Source organism: Balaenoptera ricei, chromosome 4 (genome assembly GCF_028023285.1).
Source record: "Balaenoptera ricei isolate mBalRic1 chromosome 4, mBalRic1.hap2, whole genome shotgun sequence".
NCBI lineage: Eukaryota > Metazoa > Chordata > Mammalia > Artiodactyla > Balaenopteridae > Balaenoptera > Balaenoptera ricei.
Window position 1 is genome coordinate 2,855,795 of NC_082642.1, and position 19,016 is coordinate 2,874,810.

At 37.1% G+C, this 19,016-nt stretch overlaps 1 protein-coding gene across 1 annotated transcript in view; it reads right to left on the bottom strand.

The window, feature by feature from the left end:
* Positions 1 to 19,016, bottom strand: part of GMPS (guanine monophosphate synthase) — an 89,789-nt gene that overhangs the window by 50,400 nt on the left and 20,373 nt on the right. The window contains exons 2-3 of the mRNA XM_059920071.1: positions 3,777 to 3,958; positions 436 to 550 (exon numbers count right to left, since the gene is read on the bottom strand). Of these exons, the coding sequence (XP_059776054.1) occupies positions 436 to 550; positions 3,777 to 3,958 (297 nt within the window). The remainder of the gene's footprint in view (positions 1 to 435; positions 551 to 3,776; positions 3,959 to 19,016) is intronic.

The window sequence follows — 19,016 nt, forward strand, 5'->3', positions numbered from 1 at the left end:
AACTTCCTGATTTTGATAACTGTACTCTGGTTATGTAGGACAGAATTCTAGTACTTAGGATACAACAAGTAACAGAACACCTTGTTTGCAAATTACTCTCAAAATGGTTTAAAATGTCATAATTGGGGAACTGAGTAAAAGTATACAGGAGCTCTGTGAACTACTTCTGCAACTTTTATGTGTATTTAAATGTCTAAGTTTTTTTTTTTAATGGACAGTGTTTTGTTGTAAGCAGTAATATAGTTCCTTTTCTGAAAATCCCCACGGAAGTCAGTGCTGCCATACTAGTGAAGCAACTCATAAACAGTTGTAATATGAACAAATTATCTCATATAACTAAATATCCTACTTACTCTAAAGATAGAAAATACTAATACAGTAGGAGTCACAAGCAGAATAAATTAACTCTTAAGGCAAATTCATAGATGTATATACCTGCATGCCATAGCAAATTCCAAGAACAGGCTTGCCAATAGTGAATATTGCTGGATCAAACCAGGGAGCGTCTTCTGCATACACGGAATTAGGTCCTCCAGAGATGATAATAGCACTGTGGATTTAAGGAAGAGAGTAATGAAGAATCTCTAACTGCTAATTTTTATACAAGGTCTATGCCCTCTCTTGCTTGTACCACTGAGGGAGACTCGATACAGATTCAGAGGTTTTGTTATGTTTTCAGTATGCTGTAGCAGATCCAGATTCCATCAGCCTATTAACAGCCTCTTACACAGCTTAATTTTTTTTTTTTTTTTTTTTGGCCACAGCATGCGGGATCTTCGTTCCCTGACCAGGGATTGAACACGTGCCCCCTGCAGTGGAAGCGCAGAGTCTTAACCACTGGACCACCAGGGAAGTCCTCTACACAGCTTACTTATTTTTACTCTACTTTATTGCAATACATGGAAGTTTATCAATTCAACAAACACTTGTTAATAAGTACAAACTTCCAAATATATAAAACCAATGTTTCAATCTATGAAGGTTAGCCTGTATTTGTTTTGTTTCCTCATCAATGAAGAAAGTAAATGAGAATTCTAAAGTGAGATGGTGAAAATACAGGTCTCCTGAGAGGTCAGGAGTGAAGCAGGTCACAGTAGGACAAGTGAAGGTATTATGAAGGCCCTGGATTACGCAGGGCAAAATACTCTATAATAAAGGATGGCAGAAAATGTGAAGAATTACCTAACTTTGCCTGTTTAAAACCTGTCCAATAGTCCCAACAATTTTACCTGAGACCTAGGAATAAGAGCTAACATGACTTGCCTCACATGCCCTGCTCTCAGAACCGTGGTCAGTATTATCACTTAACTACATTACAATTTATAGAGCATTCCATCGGTTAACTTGGGAATAGAACTATTCATATAAAGAAAGCTGAAAATTGAGGCCTATATTCCTCACCTGGCCTCTAATACAGCTAACTTTGGTCCTCAGCATTCAATCAAAAACTTTTAGAACACTTTAATGTTATGATTTTTACATAAAAATTCAGATTTCTAGATTGTCTTTAGGAAAAACAAGGGAAAAAATCTGCTAATATTGGACTTTCACCCTTACGTAGCCACAAATAACTGGAATCACAGAGAGACTTGCACCTTCAGACTACTCATGCTCTCCAGTTTACACAATACAGGCATACTTATGCCCTTTAATCAATTTAAGGTATCCTCAAACTCATTTTAAGTTTGGGTTTGCAGGAATCCTAATTTATCTATATTTCTAAAGGAAAATGCATTCCAAGATATAACCAAAATCTACTTACAAACAAAATTGGATTACAATTCACCTTATAATTAGTGGCTGCCTGCCATGTAAAAACATATAAACTAAAATGCTAGACTTATAATACATCCAGAAAAATAGTATAAGTCAAATTCATAAAAATTACTCAACAAGCTACTGTATTTTTTTAAAATATATAACAATAATTTAAGTGAGCACAAAAGCCCTACTCTTAAAACCTTGTATTGGTAACATGAATTTTGGTATACATTATGTCTGTCAGCTTATCTCTTGCAAAACAGACTGAAGATAATCTACTCAGATGATAAACGTGACATCTTTAAGATAACAATTTTAAAGGGGAATGGGGCTAGCCCTAAGGGTAGATATGTAACCTAGCCTCTTAAAAATGCAGAAGCTAAAACTCTCTAAAACATACTTAATAATCAAAATCTCTAGAATTTCAGTATTTAGTTTGTATTTAGTTTTATAAAGGACAACCACCATGCAACTGCCCAGCATCCCTCATTAATCTGCTAAACAACTCAAGGCTATAAAGATTCTTAATACTATTAAAAAGAATAGGCAATGGACTTAGTCAAGGATAAAACTCAAGCTGCACTTAAGCCAATTATGAAAATTCTTATCTCAGTAAGTCTTGAGAAGAGCTAATCACTCATTCTGAGTTTTCTATTTCTACCCTGCTATTATTTTGAAACAACTTGCAATTACAAGGCCCACGAAGTCCTAAGGCATTCCAGATACCAATTTTATGTATCAAGCAAATCAAGTTTCTAAAAACAGGTAGGTTAAGATGTCTCTCAAGTCATAAACCTAAAATTTATTCTAGAAAAAGGGTGGTCAAATAACTATCTCAGCAGAAAGGATTATAGTAATGAAAGCCACAGTGCTATAGTTCCTATTCTTCTACAGAGAAAAGAAGCTATAGGCATAAGCAGGACCTAGAAACTGCTGATGATCAGGTAATCAGGTGACAAGAAAAACAGACTTCTATTGCCAATATTGGTTACCCTATTCCAAAACATGTGGTCAATTAGTTTGCTGGGGATTTCTGTGTTTGTTTTGGGTTGGGAGAATGATGGAACTTGGATCTGACAAGAGAGCCATTCAGATTTCTTGCAGTTTTTGATTCCCTTAAAACCGGTTCTTACTGGCAAATCAAGACAGTTGGATTAGATAAACTTCTTACTCCAAAATTCTACAGTTTAAAAGAGATACCTGTTTTTAATCTACATCCTAAAACTAGAACAGAGTTAAATGTAAACCTGCCTTTTCTGATTTGCAATTCAATCTCAAAAACAAGAAACAAAGGATAATGTATACTCATCTGTGAAGTTTTTAAAAGTTAACCATTTGTCTGATGGAAAAACATTATGTTTTTAAGAAAAATTAAACACATTATATTTTGGAAGAAATACAGCATTAAGGCTTAAGAGCTAATTAAGGATATAAACTGCAGTTGCTTGCTTCTGAATAACACTCAATAAAAAAACAAACATTAATTCCAAGAGAAAAGACACAGCATTAACCAGAAATAGTTGTTAAAGGAAGAAGTTACAAGTTGGATGTCATTTTGACTAGTTTTAAGAGTACAAACTATGGAATTAGCCCTTAAAATTAGAAGTCTTCATAATTTAGAAACTAGTTTTGTGGAATAGGAAGCAAAAGAGACTCGTACACAGAACTCTCTAATTTAGGTATTCTAGCCATTATACATATATATTCCTTTGATCAAATGCTCTGGGATGAATGAATGAATGAATGACCATAATAGCCAAATCTAAGTCTGATCCAGATATCCTATGAAACATAAGGTGTTCAAATGATAAATTCTTAAAACTATGCAAATAAAATTAATGTAATCTTTTCCTTTCATTTAAATTCCTTTTAATTCCCAGAGCCATGGGAAATTTCTTGTAAAACCATTCCATGTCTTATTTTCATTAAGTAATTCAGTGCCTAAACAAATTAATAATAAAATATCCTACAATCTAAGCCCAGCCTCCTCAGAAAAACGTAAGTTAAAAGTCTACCGGAATCCTTGCTCTTTTATGGCAAATGCTGGTGTTTCCAAGGGGAAGATTTCAGACTGCACAAACAGTTCCCTCACTCTCCGGTCTATGACTTTCCCATACTGAGCACCCGCATCCAGAATGACAACAGCTCCTTCATAGTGGTGGTGGCCATCCTTAAGGTCTCCTCCGGCATTCTCCAGCTGCAAATATTAACACAAATGTCTTCTTAATTATGAAAATTAGAGCTACTTTTAAAAACTGTGGTCACTGTCAGCTCCAAAAACACACAGAAACTGTTAACTTAGGATTTTGAGTTGCCAATTCAAAACACTTCTTTTCTTTAAGAAAAGATTTTTATAGATATCCATACACAGGCATAAATAAAAGTTACCATCTACTGACTACATGATATAGTCACTTTATGTTTAATGCATCTTATGCACATTATCCAATACTAGGGTAAGCATACAGTCCAGCTGTGCCAAAATACAGTACTGGTTTATGCCATGCCTGTTATACTGGCATTATTATTAATAGTGCCTCCTTTGAATCTCAAAAGCATCCCAGTTTGGGCAATAAATTATATGATCAGCCTATCTAATTGTCACAGCATTCCTATGAGGGACATACTGATGAGGAACTGAAAGTTTCCTGCCAGAGTATATAAGCATACCCAAATTCACTTTATTAGGATTTTTTGTATTACCTGAGGAAAAAATATATATGTATCTGACTCATAACACTAAAAGTTTTAAAATGTTTTTTAATCTTATCTCTGACAAGTCTACATTGAAAACACTTTTCTGGAGAGCAATTTGGCAAAACATAAAATTTTAACCATATGTGCTGAAATATTTATCTGGAGTGTGCTAAAATATTTACCTGGAACTGGCTTCAAAATAATGCAAGGGTAGGTGGGTATGGATGAAACAAGATTGACTATAGGTACTGAAACCGCTGAAGCTGGGTGATACATATATTGTGTTCACTTTAGTCTCAATTCTGTTTTTGTATATTTTACAAAAGGAAAAGCTTTAAAATGTGTATGTACCCTGTAAATCCACTTGGAGGAAGCATATACAATATGATCCCATTTTAAAACATTTTGTGTAAAAGTGCAAGTGTATGTACATGTATGAAAAAGAATGTATAGAAAGATATACACCAAAATATTAACAGAGGCAGTATCTGAGTACTAATGGAACTATAGTAGGTGATTTAAAATTTTTCTTTATGCTCTTCAGTATGTTCAAATGTTTACAATAGATATATTTTTGTAGTTTTTCCCCCTCCAGTTGTAAAATTTGCACACTAAAAAAAAACTTAAGCCAGCCCCTTAGGCATCTGTGTAACACTTTCATCCCTCTTCCCTCTCCATTTAAGTGAATAAATACATGCAGACTGTGACTTCCCTGGTGGTCCAGAGGTTAAGACTCCACGCTCCCAATGCAGGGGGCCCAGGTTCCACCCCTGGTCAGGGAACTAGATACCGCCTGCCACAACTAAGAGCCTGCATGCCACAACCAAAAGATCCCGCAGGCTGCAACTAAAGATTCCTCACACCACAACAAAAATCCCACGTGCCACAACTAAAACCCGGCGTAGCCAAATAAATAAATACATAAATATTTTTTAAAAAAATAAATAAAAACAAATGCAGGCTTCACAACACCACTAACACTTCTTCACTGCAGTAATGAAAAAAGCAACAATCATAAGCATCTACAGAGGAGGATATGTGAGAGGAACCCAACCACAGGCCAGAAGGAATTCCTCAGATCACAAAATGAAGGTTTTAATCATAAGAATATCAAGCAATGTAGAATAATCAGATCACAGAAAACAGAAGTTTATAGAATATATTAATGCAAGAAATGCTAAAACTTTCTCCTTTCACACCTTTACCCTTAGTCTTAGTATACGTATATACACACACATTTCCCTTTTAGGAATTTACCTAAAAATTTTTTAATTTATTTTTTGTAAAGAATAAAATACTTTTTAAAGACCACTATGTTATTGTGTAAATTTCTCAGATTTAGGTCCATTATCACCTTCACAATTTTCACCAAATCCAAGTACAACCTGTTTTCTCATATTACAGGCAGAGTTCTCATTTTGCATGATTCTGATACGCAAGAATTTCATGCCATGCTTTATACCAGGGTTTAGTTAACTACAAACAGTCCCCAATATCATGGCTCCAATTTCATTTAACATACATTAACATATAATAATTACATAAAGTACAAACTTTGCTCCTCAGTCCACAAATCATCACATAAATAAGATGAACATCATAGTCAGTAGCCAATCATGTCCCTTCTCTAAAAGTCTACTGGTGATTAGTCACTGCAACAACGAACAGCCGAGAGTGCAATTGTGCTGCCTTCTTGTTGGCCAATGATAAATCCACATGCCATTTTACACATATGGATAATCAACAAAGATGAAAATGCAGCAAAGAAATTAAAAGTGATATGCTAGAAGCGAATTTCGAATCCAATGTAAATAGAATTATAGAAGAAACAGCTGGCCGTGGCAAGGCTGACACTGCTGCAGTATAAGCCCCTCTAGATGTGCAGTCAGAGGAACTTAGTGAAGGCAACTTACCAACATCAATGAGTGGTTGTGATAAAACAGATAACAATGTCCCAGAGGAAGTCACTCTGAGAAAATACTTCAAATTAAAGAAACTCTTGGAGATATTTCATGATATTCAAAGTGCAAAGGATAAAATGTTGAAAGCCATCAGAGCACAGAAAAGATGTGAAGGGAAGTACTGTGTAAAAAACTTATAAAGAGTAGTTTAAAAAGAAATAAAACACAATTCTCAATGTTTCTAAAGTTTTAAGTTATACTAAATAGTAGTTTCACTACTTCCCTATTCTTTAAAATTAACAGTAAGAATTAATATTTCAACAAAAATTTTTAAAACGTCACAAAACCATCATAATTTTCCTACTGATTATATGATTGCTTTGCATGGTTTCAGCTTGCAAGTCCATTTTTACGATCATTTTACTATCACACAGAGAGGACTATTTCCTTAAATCAACCATTTTTTTCTTTTTTCTTTTTTTTCTTTTTTTATTTTTTTAATGCTATTCTTGTCTGCTTACATTCTTCTGATGTATGTATGTATGTATGTATGACTTTGTTGGGTCTTCGTTTCTGTGCGAGGGCTTTCTCTAGTTGCGGCAAGCGGGGGCCACTCTTCATCGCGGTGCGCGGGCCTCTCACTATCGCGGCCTCTCACTGCCGAGCACAGGCTCCAGACGCGCAGGCTCAGTAATTGTGGCTCACGGGCCGAGTTGCTCCGCAGCATGTGGGATCCTCCCAGACCAGGGCCCGAACCCGCGTCCCCTGCATTGGCAGGCAGACCCCCAACCACTGCGCCACCAGGGAAGCCCAACCATTTTTTTCTTAAATGAATTAGTTTTAAAAGAAAATTTTATACTGTTTTCTTAGCACATTTTAAAACTGTTCAATCGAATGACATCAGAGATCACTGAGGAAACACTGAATCCTTGCCTCACTTCTTTCTACCTCAGCTATCAACTTGACTATCAAGCAAAAAGCTTCAACAACTCAGGGAAAAGCAAAAAGGTCACCAGTAATAAAAGCAAAAGTTTCTTTCCCTGAAAACCTTGAATCTATTTACTCTTACTTCACACAGAGTTATAAAGTTTGATCATTAGGCTTCCAAACCTTCAAGGGATTAGAAAGAGCACCTTAAAGAGAAAAATAGCTCATTAGTCACGTCAGTAGTCGAGACAAATGAAATTCAACATCACAAGCCAAAAAAACCTACTATATCTATTTATAAAATTGATTTAAAACTAAAGACGAAGGCTACCCCTCTCAGGTGATCTGAAGTCATCATAATAAAGTAAGTAATGTTCATATCTTTTATGATAGCAAGAATGTTAAGTAAAAACTAAACCATATTCAGCACCCTATTTAAGAATAAGGCAAAAGAATCTTGCAGATTCTATAAAGATGGAAATGGCATCATTTTTGGATCTTCCTGAATCTCCTCATATCACTGACCACTGGATAGCAAAACCAGAACCCAAGACATATATCATATAACTAAATGACAAGTTATTCCTCCAAGAAACCCAAAATACAAGCTAGTGGGAATGAACTACCAGAGCCACAATCCCTGGTGTTACAGCATCTGTGTCGGAAGCAACCAGGACTCATTAAAGAAAACCGGAGAATTCCACAATGGCCAACAGGGGGTAGCTAAAAGGCACAGGGGCCAATTGAAGAACAGCAGCTGCATTGGGAGAAGGTGTGGCCACTCCAATGGAGCAGAGGCAGCAAGAGAACCTAAGGTAAAGCCTAAAGGGTGGAATGGGTTTAATTCCCCTGAACCTTTGAAACTGACAGGCCAGGACTCCCTTCTGGGTCAGGGCTCACAATAAGGAGCAACTGCTGCGATCAGAATCAAAATTAATAGGATAAGCCTGAACCAAGATGGCGGAGTAGAAGGACGTGCTCTCACTCCCTCTTGTGAGAACACCAGAATCACAACTAGCTGCTGGACAATCATCGACAGGAAGACACTGGAACTCACCAAAAAAGATACCCCACATCCAAAGACAAAGGAGAAGCCCCAATGAGACAGTAGGAGGGGCACAATCACAGCAAAATCAGATCCCATAACTGCTGCGTGGGTGACTCACAGACTGCAGAACACTTAGAGCACAGAAGTCCACCCACTGGAGTGATGGTTCTGAGCCCCACGTCAGTCTTCCCAACCTGGGGGGTCTGGCAATGGGAGGAGGAATTCCTAGAGAATCAGACTTTGAAGGCTAGTGGGATTTGACTGCAGGACTTTGACAGGACTGGGGAAACAGAGACTCCACTCTTGGAGGGCACACACAAAGTAGTGTGTGGATTGGGACCCAGGGGAAGGAGCAGTGACCCCAGGGGAGACTGAACCAGACCTACCTTCTAGTGTTGGAGGGTCTCCTGCAGAGGCAGGGAGTGGCTGTGGCTCACCATGGGGACAAGGACACTGGCAGCAGAAGTTCTGGAAAGTACTCCTTGGCATGAGCCCTCCCAGAGTCTGCCATTAGCCCCACCAAAGAGCCCAGGTAGGCTCCAGTGTTGGGTTGCCTCAGGCCAAACAACCAACAGGGAGGGAACCCAGCCCTACCCATCAGCAGTCAAACGGATTAAAGTTTTACTGAGCTCTGCCCACCAGAGCAAACCTCAGCTCTATCCACCACCAGTCCCTCCCATAGCAAAAGCCTCTTATATAGCCTCATCCACCAGAGGGCAGACAGCCGAACCAAGAAAAATGACAATCCTGCAGCCTGTGGAACAAAAACCATATTCACAGAAAGACAGACAAGATGAAAAGGCAGAGAGCTACGTACCAGATGAAGGAACAAGATAAAACCCCAGAAAAACAACTAAATGAAGTGGAGATAGGCAACCTTCCAGAAAAAGAATTCAGAATAATGATAGTGAAGATGATCCAAGACCTCAGAAAAAGAATGGAGACAAAGATCGAGAGGATGCAAGAAATGTTTAACAAAGACCTAGAAGAATTAAAGAACAAACAAACAGAGAAGAACAATACAATAAGTGAAATGAAAACTACACTAGAAGGAATCAATAGAATAAATGAGGCAGAAGAACGGATAAGTGGCCTGGAAGACAGAATGGTGGAATTCACTGCTGCAGAACAGAATAAAGAAAAAAGAATGAAAAGAAATGAAGACAGCCTAAGAGACCTCTGGGACAACATTAAATGCAACAACATTCGCATTATAGGGGTCCCAGAAGGAGAAGAGAGAGAGAAAGGACCCGAGAAAACATTTGAAGAGATTATAGTCGAAAACTTCCCTAACAAGGGAAAGGAAATAGCCACCCAAGTCCAGGAAGCGCAGAGAGTCCCATACAGGATAAACCCAAAGAGAAAAACGCCGAGACACATAGTAATCAAATTGGCAAAAAATAAACACAAAGAAAAATTATTGAAATCAGCAAAGGAAAAACGACAAATAACATACAAGGGAACTCCCATAAGGTTAACAGCTAATTTCTCAGCAGAAACTCTACAAGCCAGAAGGGAGTGGCATGATATACTTAAAGTGATGAAAGGGAAGAACCTACAACCAAAATTACTCTACCCGGCAGGGATCTCATTCAGATTCGATAGAGAAATCAAAAGCTTTACAGACAAGCAAAAGCTAAGAGAATTCAGCACCACCAAACCAGCTCTACAACAAATGCTAAAGGAACTTCTCTAAGTGGGAAACACAAGAGAAGAAAAGGACCTACAAAAACAAACCCAAAACAATTAAGAAAATGGTCATAGGAACATAACATATCGATAATTACCTTAAATGTGAATGCATTAAATGCTCCAACCAAAAGACACAGGCTTGCTGAATGGATACAAAAACAAGACCCCGGGCTTCCCTGGTGGTGCAGTGGTTGAGAGTCTGCCTGCCAATGCAGGGGACACGGGTTCAAGCCCTGGTCCGGGAAGATCCCACATGCCGCGGAGCGGCTGGGCCTGTGAGCCACGATTACTGAGCCTGCACGTCTGGAGCCTGTGCTCCGCAGCAAGAGAGGCCGCGATAGTGAGAGGCCCGCACACCGCGATGAAGAGTGGCCCCCGCTTGCCGCAACTAGAGAAAACCCTCGCACAGAAACGAAGACCCAACACAGCCATAAATAAATAAATAAATAAATAAATAAATAAATAAATAAAGCATGACACAAATTAAGCAATGTGAATACCATCAAGCTTTGATCATCATTAAAATAAATAAGTAAATAAATAATGATCACAACATCTTAACATTAAAAAAAAAAAAAGTTGATAACCATCAATTACAGCAGCAAATGGGCACAAAAAAACCCAAAACCCATATATATGCTGTCTACAAGAGACCCACTTCAGACCTAGGGACACATACAGACTGAAGGTGAGGGGATGGAAAAAGATATTCCATGCAAAAGGAAATCAAAAGAAAGCTGAAGTAGCAATATTCCTATCAGATAAAATAGACTTTAAAATAAAGAATGTTACAAGAGACAAAGAAGGACACTACATAATGATCAAGGGATCAATCCAAGAAGAAGATATAACAATTATAAATATATATGCACCCAACATAGGAGCACCTCACGACATAAGGCAACTGCTAACAGCTGTAAAAGAGGAAATCGACAGTAACACAATAATAGTGGGGCACTTTAACACCTCACTTACACCAATGGACAGATCATCCAACAGAAAATTAATAAGGAAACACAAGCTTTAAATGACACAATAAACCAGATAGATTTAATTGATATTTATAAGACATTCCATCCAAAAACAGCAGATTACACTTTCTTCTCAAGTGCGCACGGAACATTCTCCAGGATAGATCACATCTTGGGTCACAAATCAAGCCTCAGTAAATTTAAGAAAATTGAAATCTTATCAAGCATCTTTTCTGACCACAACGCTATGAGATTAGAAATGAATTACAGGGGAAAAAACGTAAAAAACACAAACACATGGAGGCTAAACACTACTTTACCAAATAACCAAGAGATCACTGAAGAAATCAAAGAGGAAATCAAAAAATACCTAGAGACAAATGCCAACAAAAACACGACAATCCAAAACCTATGGGATACAGCAAAAGCAGTTCTAAGAGGGAAGTTTATAACAATACAAGCCTATCTCAGGAAACAAGAAAAATCTCAAATAAACAATCTAACCTTACACCTAAAGGAATTAGAGAAAGAAGAGCAAACAAAACCCAAAGTTAGCAGAAGGAAAGAAATCATAAAGATCAGAGAGGAAATAAATGAAATAGAAACAAAGAAAACAATAGCAAAGATCAATAAAACTAAAAGCTGGTTCTTTGAGAAGATAAACGAAATTGATAAACCATTAGCCAGACTCATCAAGAAAAAGAGAGAGAGGACTCAAATCAATAAAATTAGAAATGAAAAAGGAGAAGCTACAACAGACACCACAGAAATACAAAGCATCCTAAGAGACTACTACAAGCAACTCTATGCCAATAAAATGGACAACCTGGAAGAAATGGACAAATTCTTAGAAAGGTATAACCTTCCAAGACTGAACCAGGAAGAAACAGAAAATATGAACAGACCAATAACAAGTAATGAAATTGAAACTGTGATTAAAAATCTTCCAACAAACAAAAGTCCAGGACCAGATGGCTTCACAGGTGAATTCTATCAAACATTTAGAGAAGAGCTAACACCCATCCTCCTCAAAGTCTTCCAAAAAACTGTGGAGGAAGGAACACTCCCAAACTCATTCTATGAGGCCACCACCACCCTGATAGCAAAATGAGACAAAGATACTAGAAAAAAAGAAAATTACAGACCAATATCACTGATGAATATACATGCAAAAATCCTCAACAAAATCCTAGCAGACAGAATCCAACAACACATCAAAAGGATCATACACCGTGATCAAGTGGGATTTATCCCAGGGATGCAAGGATTCTTCAATATACGCAAAACAATCAATGTGATATACCATATTAACGAACTGAAGAATAAAAACCATATGATCATCTCAATAGATGCAGAAAAAGCTTCTGACAAAATTCAACACCCATTTATTATAAAAACTCTCCAGAAAGTGGGCATAGAAGGAACCTACCTCAACATAATAAAGGCCATATACGACAAACCCACAGCAAACATCATTCTCAATGGTGAAAAACTGAAAGCATTTCCTCTAAGATCAGGAACAAGATACAGATGTCCAATCTCACCGCTATTATTCAATATAGTTTTAGAAGTCCTAGCCTTGGCAATCAGAGAAGAAAAAGAAATAAAAGGAATACAAATTGCAAAAGAAGAAGTAAAACTGTCACTGTTTGCAGATGACATGATACTGTACATAGAGAATCCTAAAGATGTCACCAGAAAAACGACTAGAGCTAATCAATGAATTTGGTAAAGTTGCAGGATACAAAATTAATGCACAGAAATCTCTTGCATTTCTATACACTAAAGATGAAAAATCTGAAAGAGAAATTAAAGAAATACTCCCATTTATCACTGCAACAAAAATAATAAAATACCTAGGAATAAACCTACCTAGGGAGAACAAAAGATCTGTATGCAGAAAACTATAAGAAACTGATGAAAGAAATTAAAGATGATATCAACAGATGGATAGATATACCATGTTCTTGGATTGGAAGAATCAATATTGTGAAAATGACTATACTACCCAAAGCAATCTACAGATTCAATGCAACTAAAAATAGAATTACCATATGATCCAGCAATCCCACTACTGGGCATATACCCAGAGAAAACCATAATTCAAAAAGACACATGCACCCCAATGTTCATTGCAGCACTATTTACAATAGCCAGGTCATGGAAGCAACCTAAATGCCCATCGACAGACGAATGGATAAAGGAGATGTGGTACATATATACAATGGAATATTACTCAGACATTAAAAGGAACAAAACTGGGTCATTTGCTGAGACGTGGATGGATCTAGAGACTGTCATACAGAGTGAAGTAAGTCAGAAAGAGAAAAACATCGTATATTAACGCATATATGTGGAACCTAGAAAAATGGTACAGATGAACCAGTTTGCAAGGCAGAAATTGAGACACAGATGTAGAGAACAAATGTATGGACACCAAGGGGGGAAAGCCATGGCGGGGTTGGGGTGGTGGTGTGATGAATTGGGCGATTGGGATTGACATGTGTACACTGATGTGTATAAAATGGATGACTAATAAGAACCTGCTGTATAAAAAAATAAATAAAATAAATTTCAAAAATTAAAAAAAAAAGATAAGGAAAACAGAAGGGCCAGACTGAAGTGTGGGGAGGAATCAGTGCCAGGAATGCTCAGAAAACAAACTGCCATGATTTTAACAGAAAAGGGAGCTCTATCAATTCGTAGAAAGTATCTGAAAATTTAGAAGGTATTCTAAAAATGCAAGAAATACTAGGAATTTCCTGGTGGTCCAATGGTTAGGACTCCACGCTTCCACTGCAGGGGGCACGGGTTCCATCCCTGGTCCCAAAACTAAGATCCATGTGGGCAGCCAAGAGAAAAAAAAAAAAAAAGCAAGAAATACACCTGATACTAACAGAACACTGTTAATCAACTATACTCCAATATAAAATAAAAATTAAAAAAAAGTAAAATGCAAGAAATTAAGTTTGCATGGAAGAGAATCAGTAAGCATAGAAGTTAAATTCCATACAAAGTTACTAAAAGTGAAAAAGGAAATAAGGAATAGAATAATATCTCTAAAGAGAGCAAAACAGAAAGACAAACTCAAACAACAGATGAAAACTGGAATGTGCTATTTCTAAATAAGCTAAAAGGTATTAAAATTATGCAAGGCATGAAAGAATATGAATCAAAATTAGACTATAAATCCAGAAAGACCAATCCCAAGACATACTCTCAACAATATTATTTGGCTTTAAAGAAAAAAAACCTTTGAATATATTGGATAAAAACTTATAACTCAGGCTTCCCTGGTGGCGCAGTGGTTGAGAATCTGCCTGCCAATGCAGGGGACACGGGTTCGAGCCCTGGTCTGGGAAGATCCCACATGCCGCGGAGCGACTGGGCCCGTGAGCCACAACTACTGAGCCTGCGCGTCTGGAGCCTGTGCTCCGCAACAAGAGAGGCCGCGATAGTGAGAGGCCCGCGCACCGCGATGAAGAGTGGCCCCCGCTTGCCACAACTGGAGAAAGCCCTTGCACAGAAACGAAGATCCAACACAGCCAAAAATAAATAAATTAAATAAATAAATTTTAAAAAATAAATAAATAAATAAACAAAACATAACTCAACTACACATTTGTTGCGTGTAGTTTTCTTTACATGTGTCTTATTTTACAATAAAGATTTTTTAAATAAAGCAAAAGAAGGGAACTAAGAGTCTGTACCTATTATTTCAGGTGTCTTACATATTTTCTTATTCATAATGTATTTGTTTTACAGATGAAGAAAATGTCAGTTGCCTGGGGATAGGACTAAAATGTAAGTCTTTTCAAACCCCAAAATAATTAGCACTGCAGAAGAAAAGTGGGTAAATATGCATTATATTTCTGGAAGACTACCTTCAAAGTTATTTTACTTTTTAATATTTTGGTACTTAAAAGGGGTAAGCTTTATTACTTTAAAAAGTTTCCTTACATGAGTGAAATAATGTTCTGTTGACGTCTCTAAGAAAAGAACTATTATACTATATAAATGATTTTTTAAATTGAATTTCATCAATACTAAACTTATTCAGGTAGTTGCCTTTAAAAGCCCTTTCAAATTAGGAGCCTTCAATTGTTGAAATAAAATTAAAAGTTTTAGGGTTAAGAAAGATTTTAAAATTACCCACCCACACCCATTTTGGTGATTTGAGATTCTCAACTACTCAGAATAATCCTTTCATTATCAAAAGGCTACTGGAAGTTTGACCACGTTTATCTATCTAATCTCACCACACCTATAACTAAAAAAACAGTACAGTTTCTTCACAAAATTATCCAACATCTCAGGTACTTTAGATGAATCAACCTCACCAAAGGTTTTTCATAAGAGCCCATCACCTCACATACAATGCTGAACGAAGTTTGAGCCTACAACTAAAGGGTTAAAACAAAGAGACTATAGCTCTTGACCTTACCATATGCTTGTTATACCCTCCTTTTATTTTGAAAAATTTTGAACCTACAAAAAGTTGAAAGTATGGTACAATGAACAGCATCTTCCTACTAAATTTAACAATTAGTAACATTTTGCCACATTGGGTTTATTTCTACCTATATATATATACTTTTTCCCCTGAACAACTGGAAAGTAAATTGTAGATTTTTCACTCCCCAAAAATCTTTTCATCATGGACCTCCTACAAACTGGAACATTCCCCTGCATAACTACAATACCATTTTCACACCCAAGAAATTTAACACTGATAGTATCTATAAACAAATTTTCCCAAATGTCACAAATACCTTTATGGCTTTTTTTTCCTTTAATTTCAGAACCCTATCAAAGACCACACATATTTTGCACACACATTAATCTAGAACTATTCACCTCTTCACATTTTTATGGTCTTTCATGACACTGACATTTTTAAAAGTTCAGAGTAGCTTTTTGTAGAATGACCCACCACCAGGATGGGTTTCCTGTCTCATGATTAGACTCTAGATAAACATTTTTTTTTGGCAACAACTTTACATTAGTGATGATTTTACACTGCCTTCTCCTGATCTCATACAATGGCAAGGACACAATGTCACTTTGTTCCACTATTGGTAATACTGACTTTGATCACTTGGTTAACATGACTGTTTGCTTGAAAGAAAAAAAAAATCTGATTCAAGTCCTCCCCCTGCTTAAAACCCTACAGTGACTTTCCCTTAGAATAAAGTTCAATAAAGTCCAAAATACTTTCCAAGTCCTATGAGGCCTGGGCCTACTCTTCAGCCTAAACTGCTCTTTTAAACTCTCCACAGTCCCACAGAGTAGTATGCTGTCCTCTCTGAATCAATCTCAAACATGTCAACTGAAAGAAATAAAACATCTCTGAAATTATGCTATATCTTAAATTTTCCAGTAGCCCAATGACAAAGCTGTCATTGCCATGGTCATAGTTATGTACAATTTGACATAAAATCCTTTAAGGGAAAGTGATTCCCGGAATCTCTCAGGAAATCTCCCTTAGAGCAGAAAGATGCCCCAAGAGTTCAGGGAAAGAAATACAGGTGAGCATGGCTGAAAGTCATCTAGAATAGACATTCTGGAGCTTTATGTAACTCACCAAGTACGCCATTTCTCTATGCATTCTGTGAACAGTAAGAATGAGTAAGATCCCTGGAAAGTGTAGTGGCTCCTTATTCCTAGTGGTATGCCTGGACAAGTGCGACCCCTTAACACTTCAGTCAGCAAAACATTTAAAAACCGGGCTTCCCTGGTGGCGCAGTGGTTAAGAATCCACCTGCCAATGCAGGGGACACAGGTTCGATCCCTGGTCCAGGAAGATCCCACATGCCGTGGAACAACTAAGCCCTTGAGCCACAACTACTGAGCCTGTGTGCTGCAACTACTGAAGCCCGTGCACCTAGGCGGGCCTAGGTGCTCCACAACGAGAAGCCACCGGAGTGAGAAGCTCGCACACCGCAACGAAGAGTAGCCCCCACTCACTGCAACTAGAGACAGCCCGCGTGCAGCATCGAAGACCCAACGCAGCCAAAAATAAATAAATAAATTTATTTAAAAAAATAAAAATAAAAACCATTTGAAGAAGGACTGACTGAGTTCTGGTTATTACCTGAAAAACTTCCACTGGGCTTCCCTGGTGGCGCAGTGGTTGAGAATCTGCCTGCCAATGCAGGGAACACGGGTTCGAGCCCTGGTCTGGGAAGATCCCACATACCGCAGAGCAACTAGGCCCGTGAGCCACAACTACTGAGCCTGCGGGTCTGGAGCCTGTGCTCCGCAACAGAGAGAGGCAGCGACAGTGAAGAAGCCCGCACACCGCGATGAAGAGTGGCCCCCGCTCGCCACAACTGGAGAAAGCCCTCGCACAGAAACGAAGACCCAACACACCCAGAAATAAATAAATAAATTTATTTAAAAAAAAAAACTTCCACTGACATCTTCTGGTAAGAACAAAGAAGTGCTAGCGTCAAAAATTCCAGAATGAGTTCTCAGTGGCCTGGAAGAAAATCCCAGAAGTAACTGAGTACTCACAAGGAATAATGAATCATCAAAATTCTTGATGGAATAAGAGATCTGTGGAAAAACAGGACTGGACAACTCAAGTCAAAAAATAATTCAGAAGAGTCAGGCTAAACATGAAGAAAGTTTAGAAATACTAAAACTAATTTATTTCATATAAATAGATATATAGACATGTTTTATCTATACCTAAGTAGTACGTAAGTCTTCTAAAAAAGTCTAAGTCTCTGAAATATATATAAAAAATTCTAGGTGCAACTATTGAATACAGGTGACATACAGTTGTTCATTTTACATAATAAATGTATAAAATGCCTTTAGGAAATGATGTCATACATCTGGTTAAGCAGCGCTTACTTATCATCGACTATTTCATGTTGCCTAAATTATGATCACTAAGTTTTGTTCCATTTGTCTTATAATTTCAATACATTTGTAGATACTAAGCATTATAAGCAAAAATTCTGATCACTCAATTCGTCTGCATTCATTTTTCTCTATCTTGTTTAATCTAAGTATGCAACCTATAGACCTCTTCAGTAAATATCTTCAATAAATTACTATTTTTTTAAGTTTTCAGTGTTCAACAGGTTTGGGAAATACAAGTCCCTAGTGACATAGAGCACTGTCTTAGCCTTTTACTGCTCCTGGTTTGTTAATGAGTTCATATGTTGAGGAAACACTTTTCCCTAATGAGATTTCAAGCTAGTAGTTATTCAATGTTCCTGCTTCGTTTCTACATGTTATGTGGGATCTTGCTACTATGAATTCCATATTGCTTCTAATTTAATTACTTTTTCTCCTTTACTGAACCAATTTGTAGTAGTTCTGATTACAACTTCATCTTCTTTTGAATAAACAAATATGTCTCTTGATTCTTCAAAGTCATTCCAAATCTTCTTCTCCCCTTATGTATAAGGGTGCCAACAGTTCCTTTCAAGTTCAAGTGGGCACTATTGCTGAGCATAATGAACAGTCTGAATGTACTATCTAAATCAATGAATTAAAAAGCGGTTTAGCTTGGATTCAGATACTACTACTAGCACCCACTTAAAGACAGCCAGACCCCATGTACACAAACTCTAAAACCGTGGAAATGGTTGAGGAATTTCAACTTCTCAGGTAAATTAAATATAGTTCTAATGCTAAATATAGTTCTAATGGGTTTAATTGATACATATGATCACTGGGTAAGAAAATAAACACACAACTGTTTATTACCTTTATTTTCCAACTTCAGGGGAAATAAAAATTTATTCCAGTGTCACAATTTCTAATTCTAAGTTTTAAACCTTTTGAAATCAATTATATATTTTCCCCTTGGACTTCATATGACCCTAAAAGAGTCTTTCCAGAAAGTTATAGCAATGTTATTTGGCTGACAAACTATATTTATGTAGCCAGTTTTAAATTAAATAATTAAGAAAACTTGGCACTGTTGGCTAAAATTAAAGTACACTATCCTTTACCTTATGATTTTTCAATCCTTCAAAGTTTTATTATAGCTACTTTTCC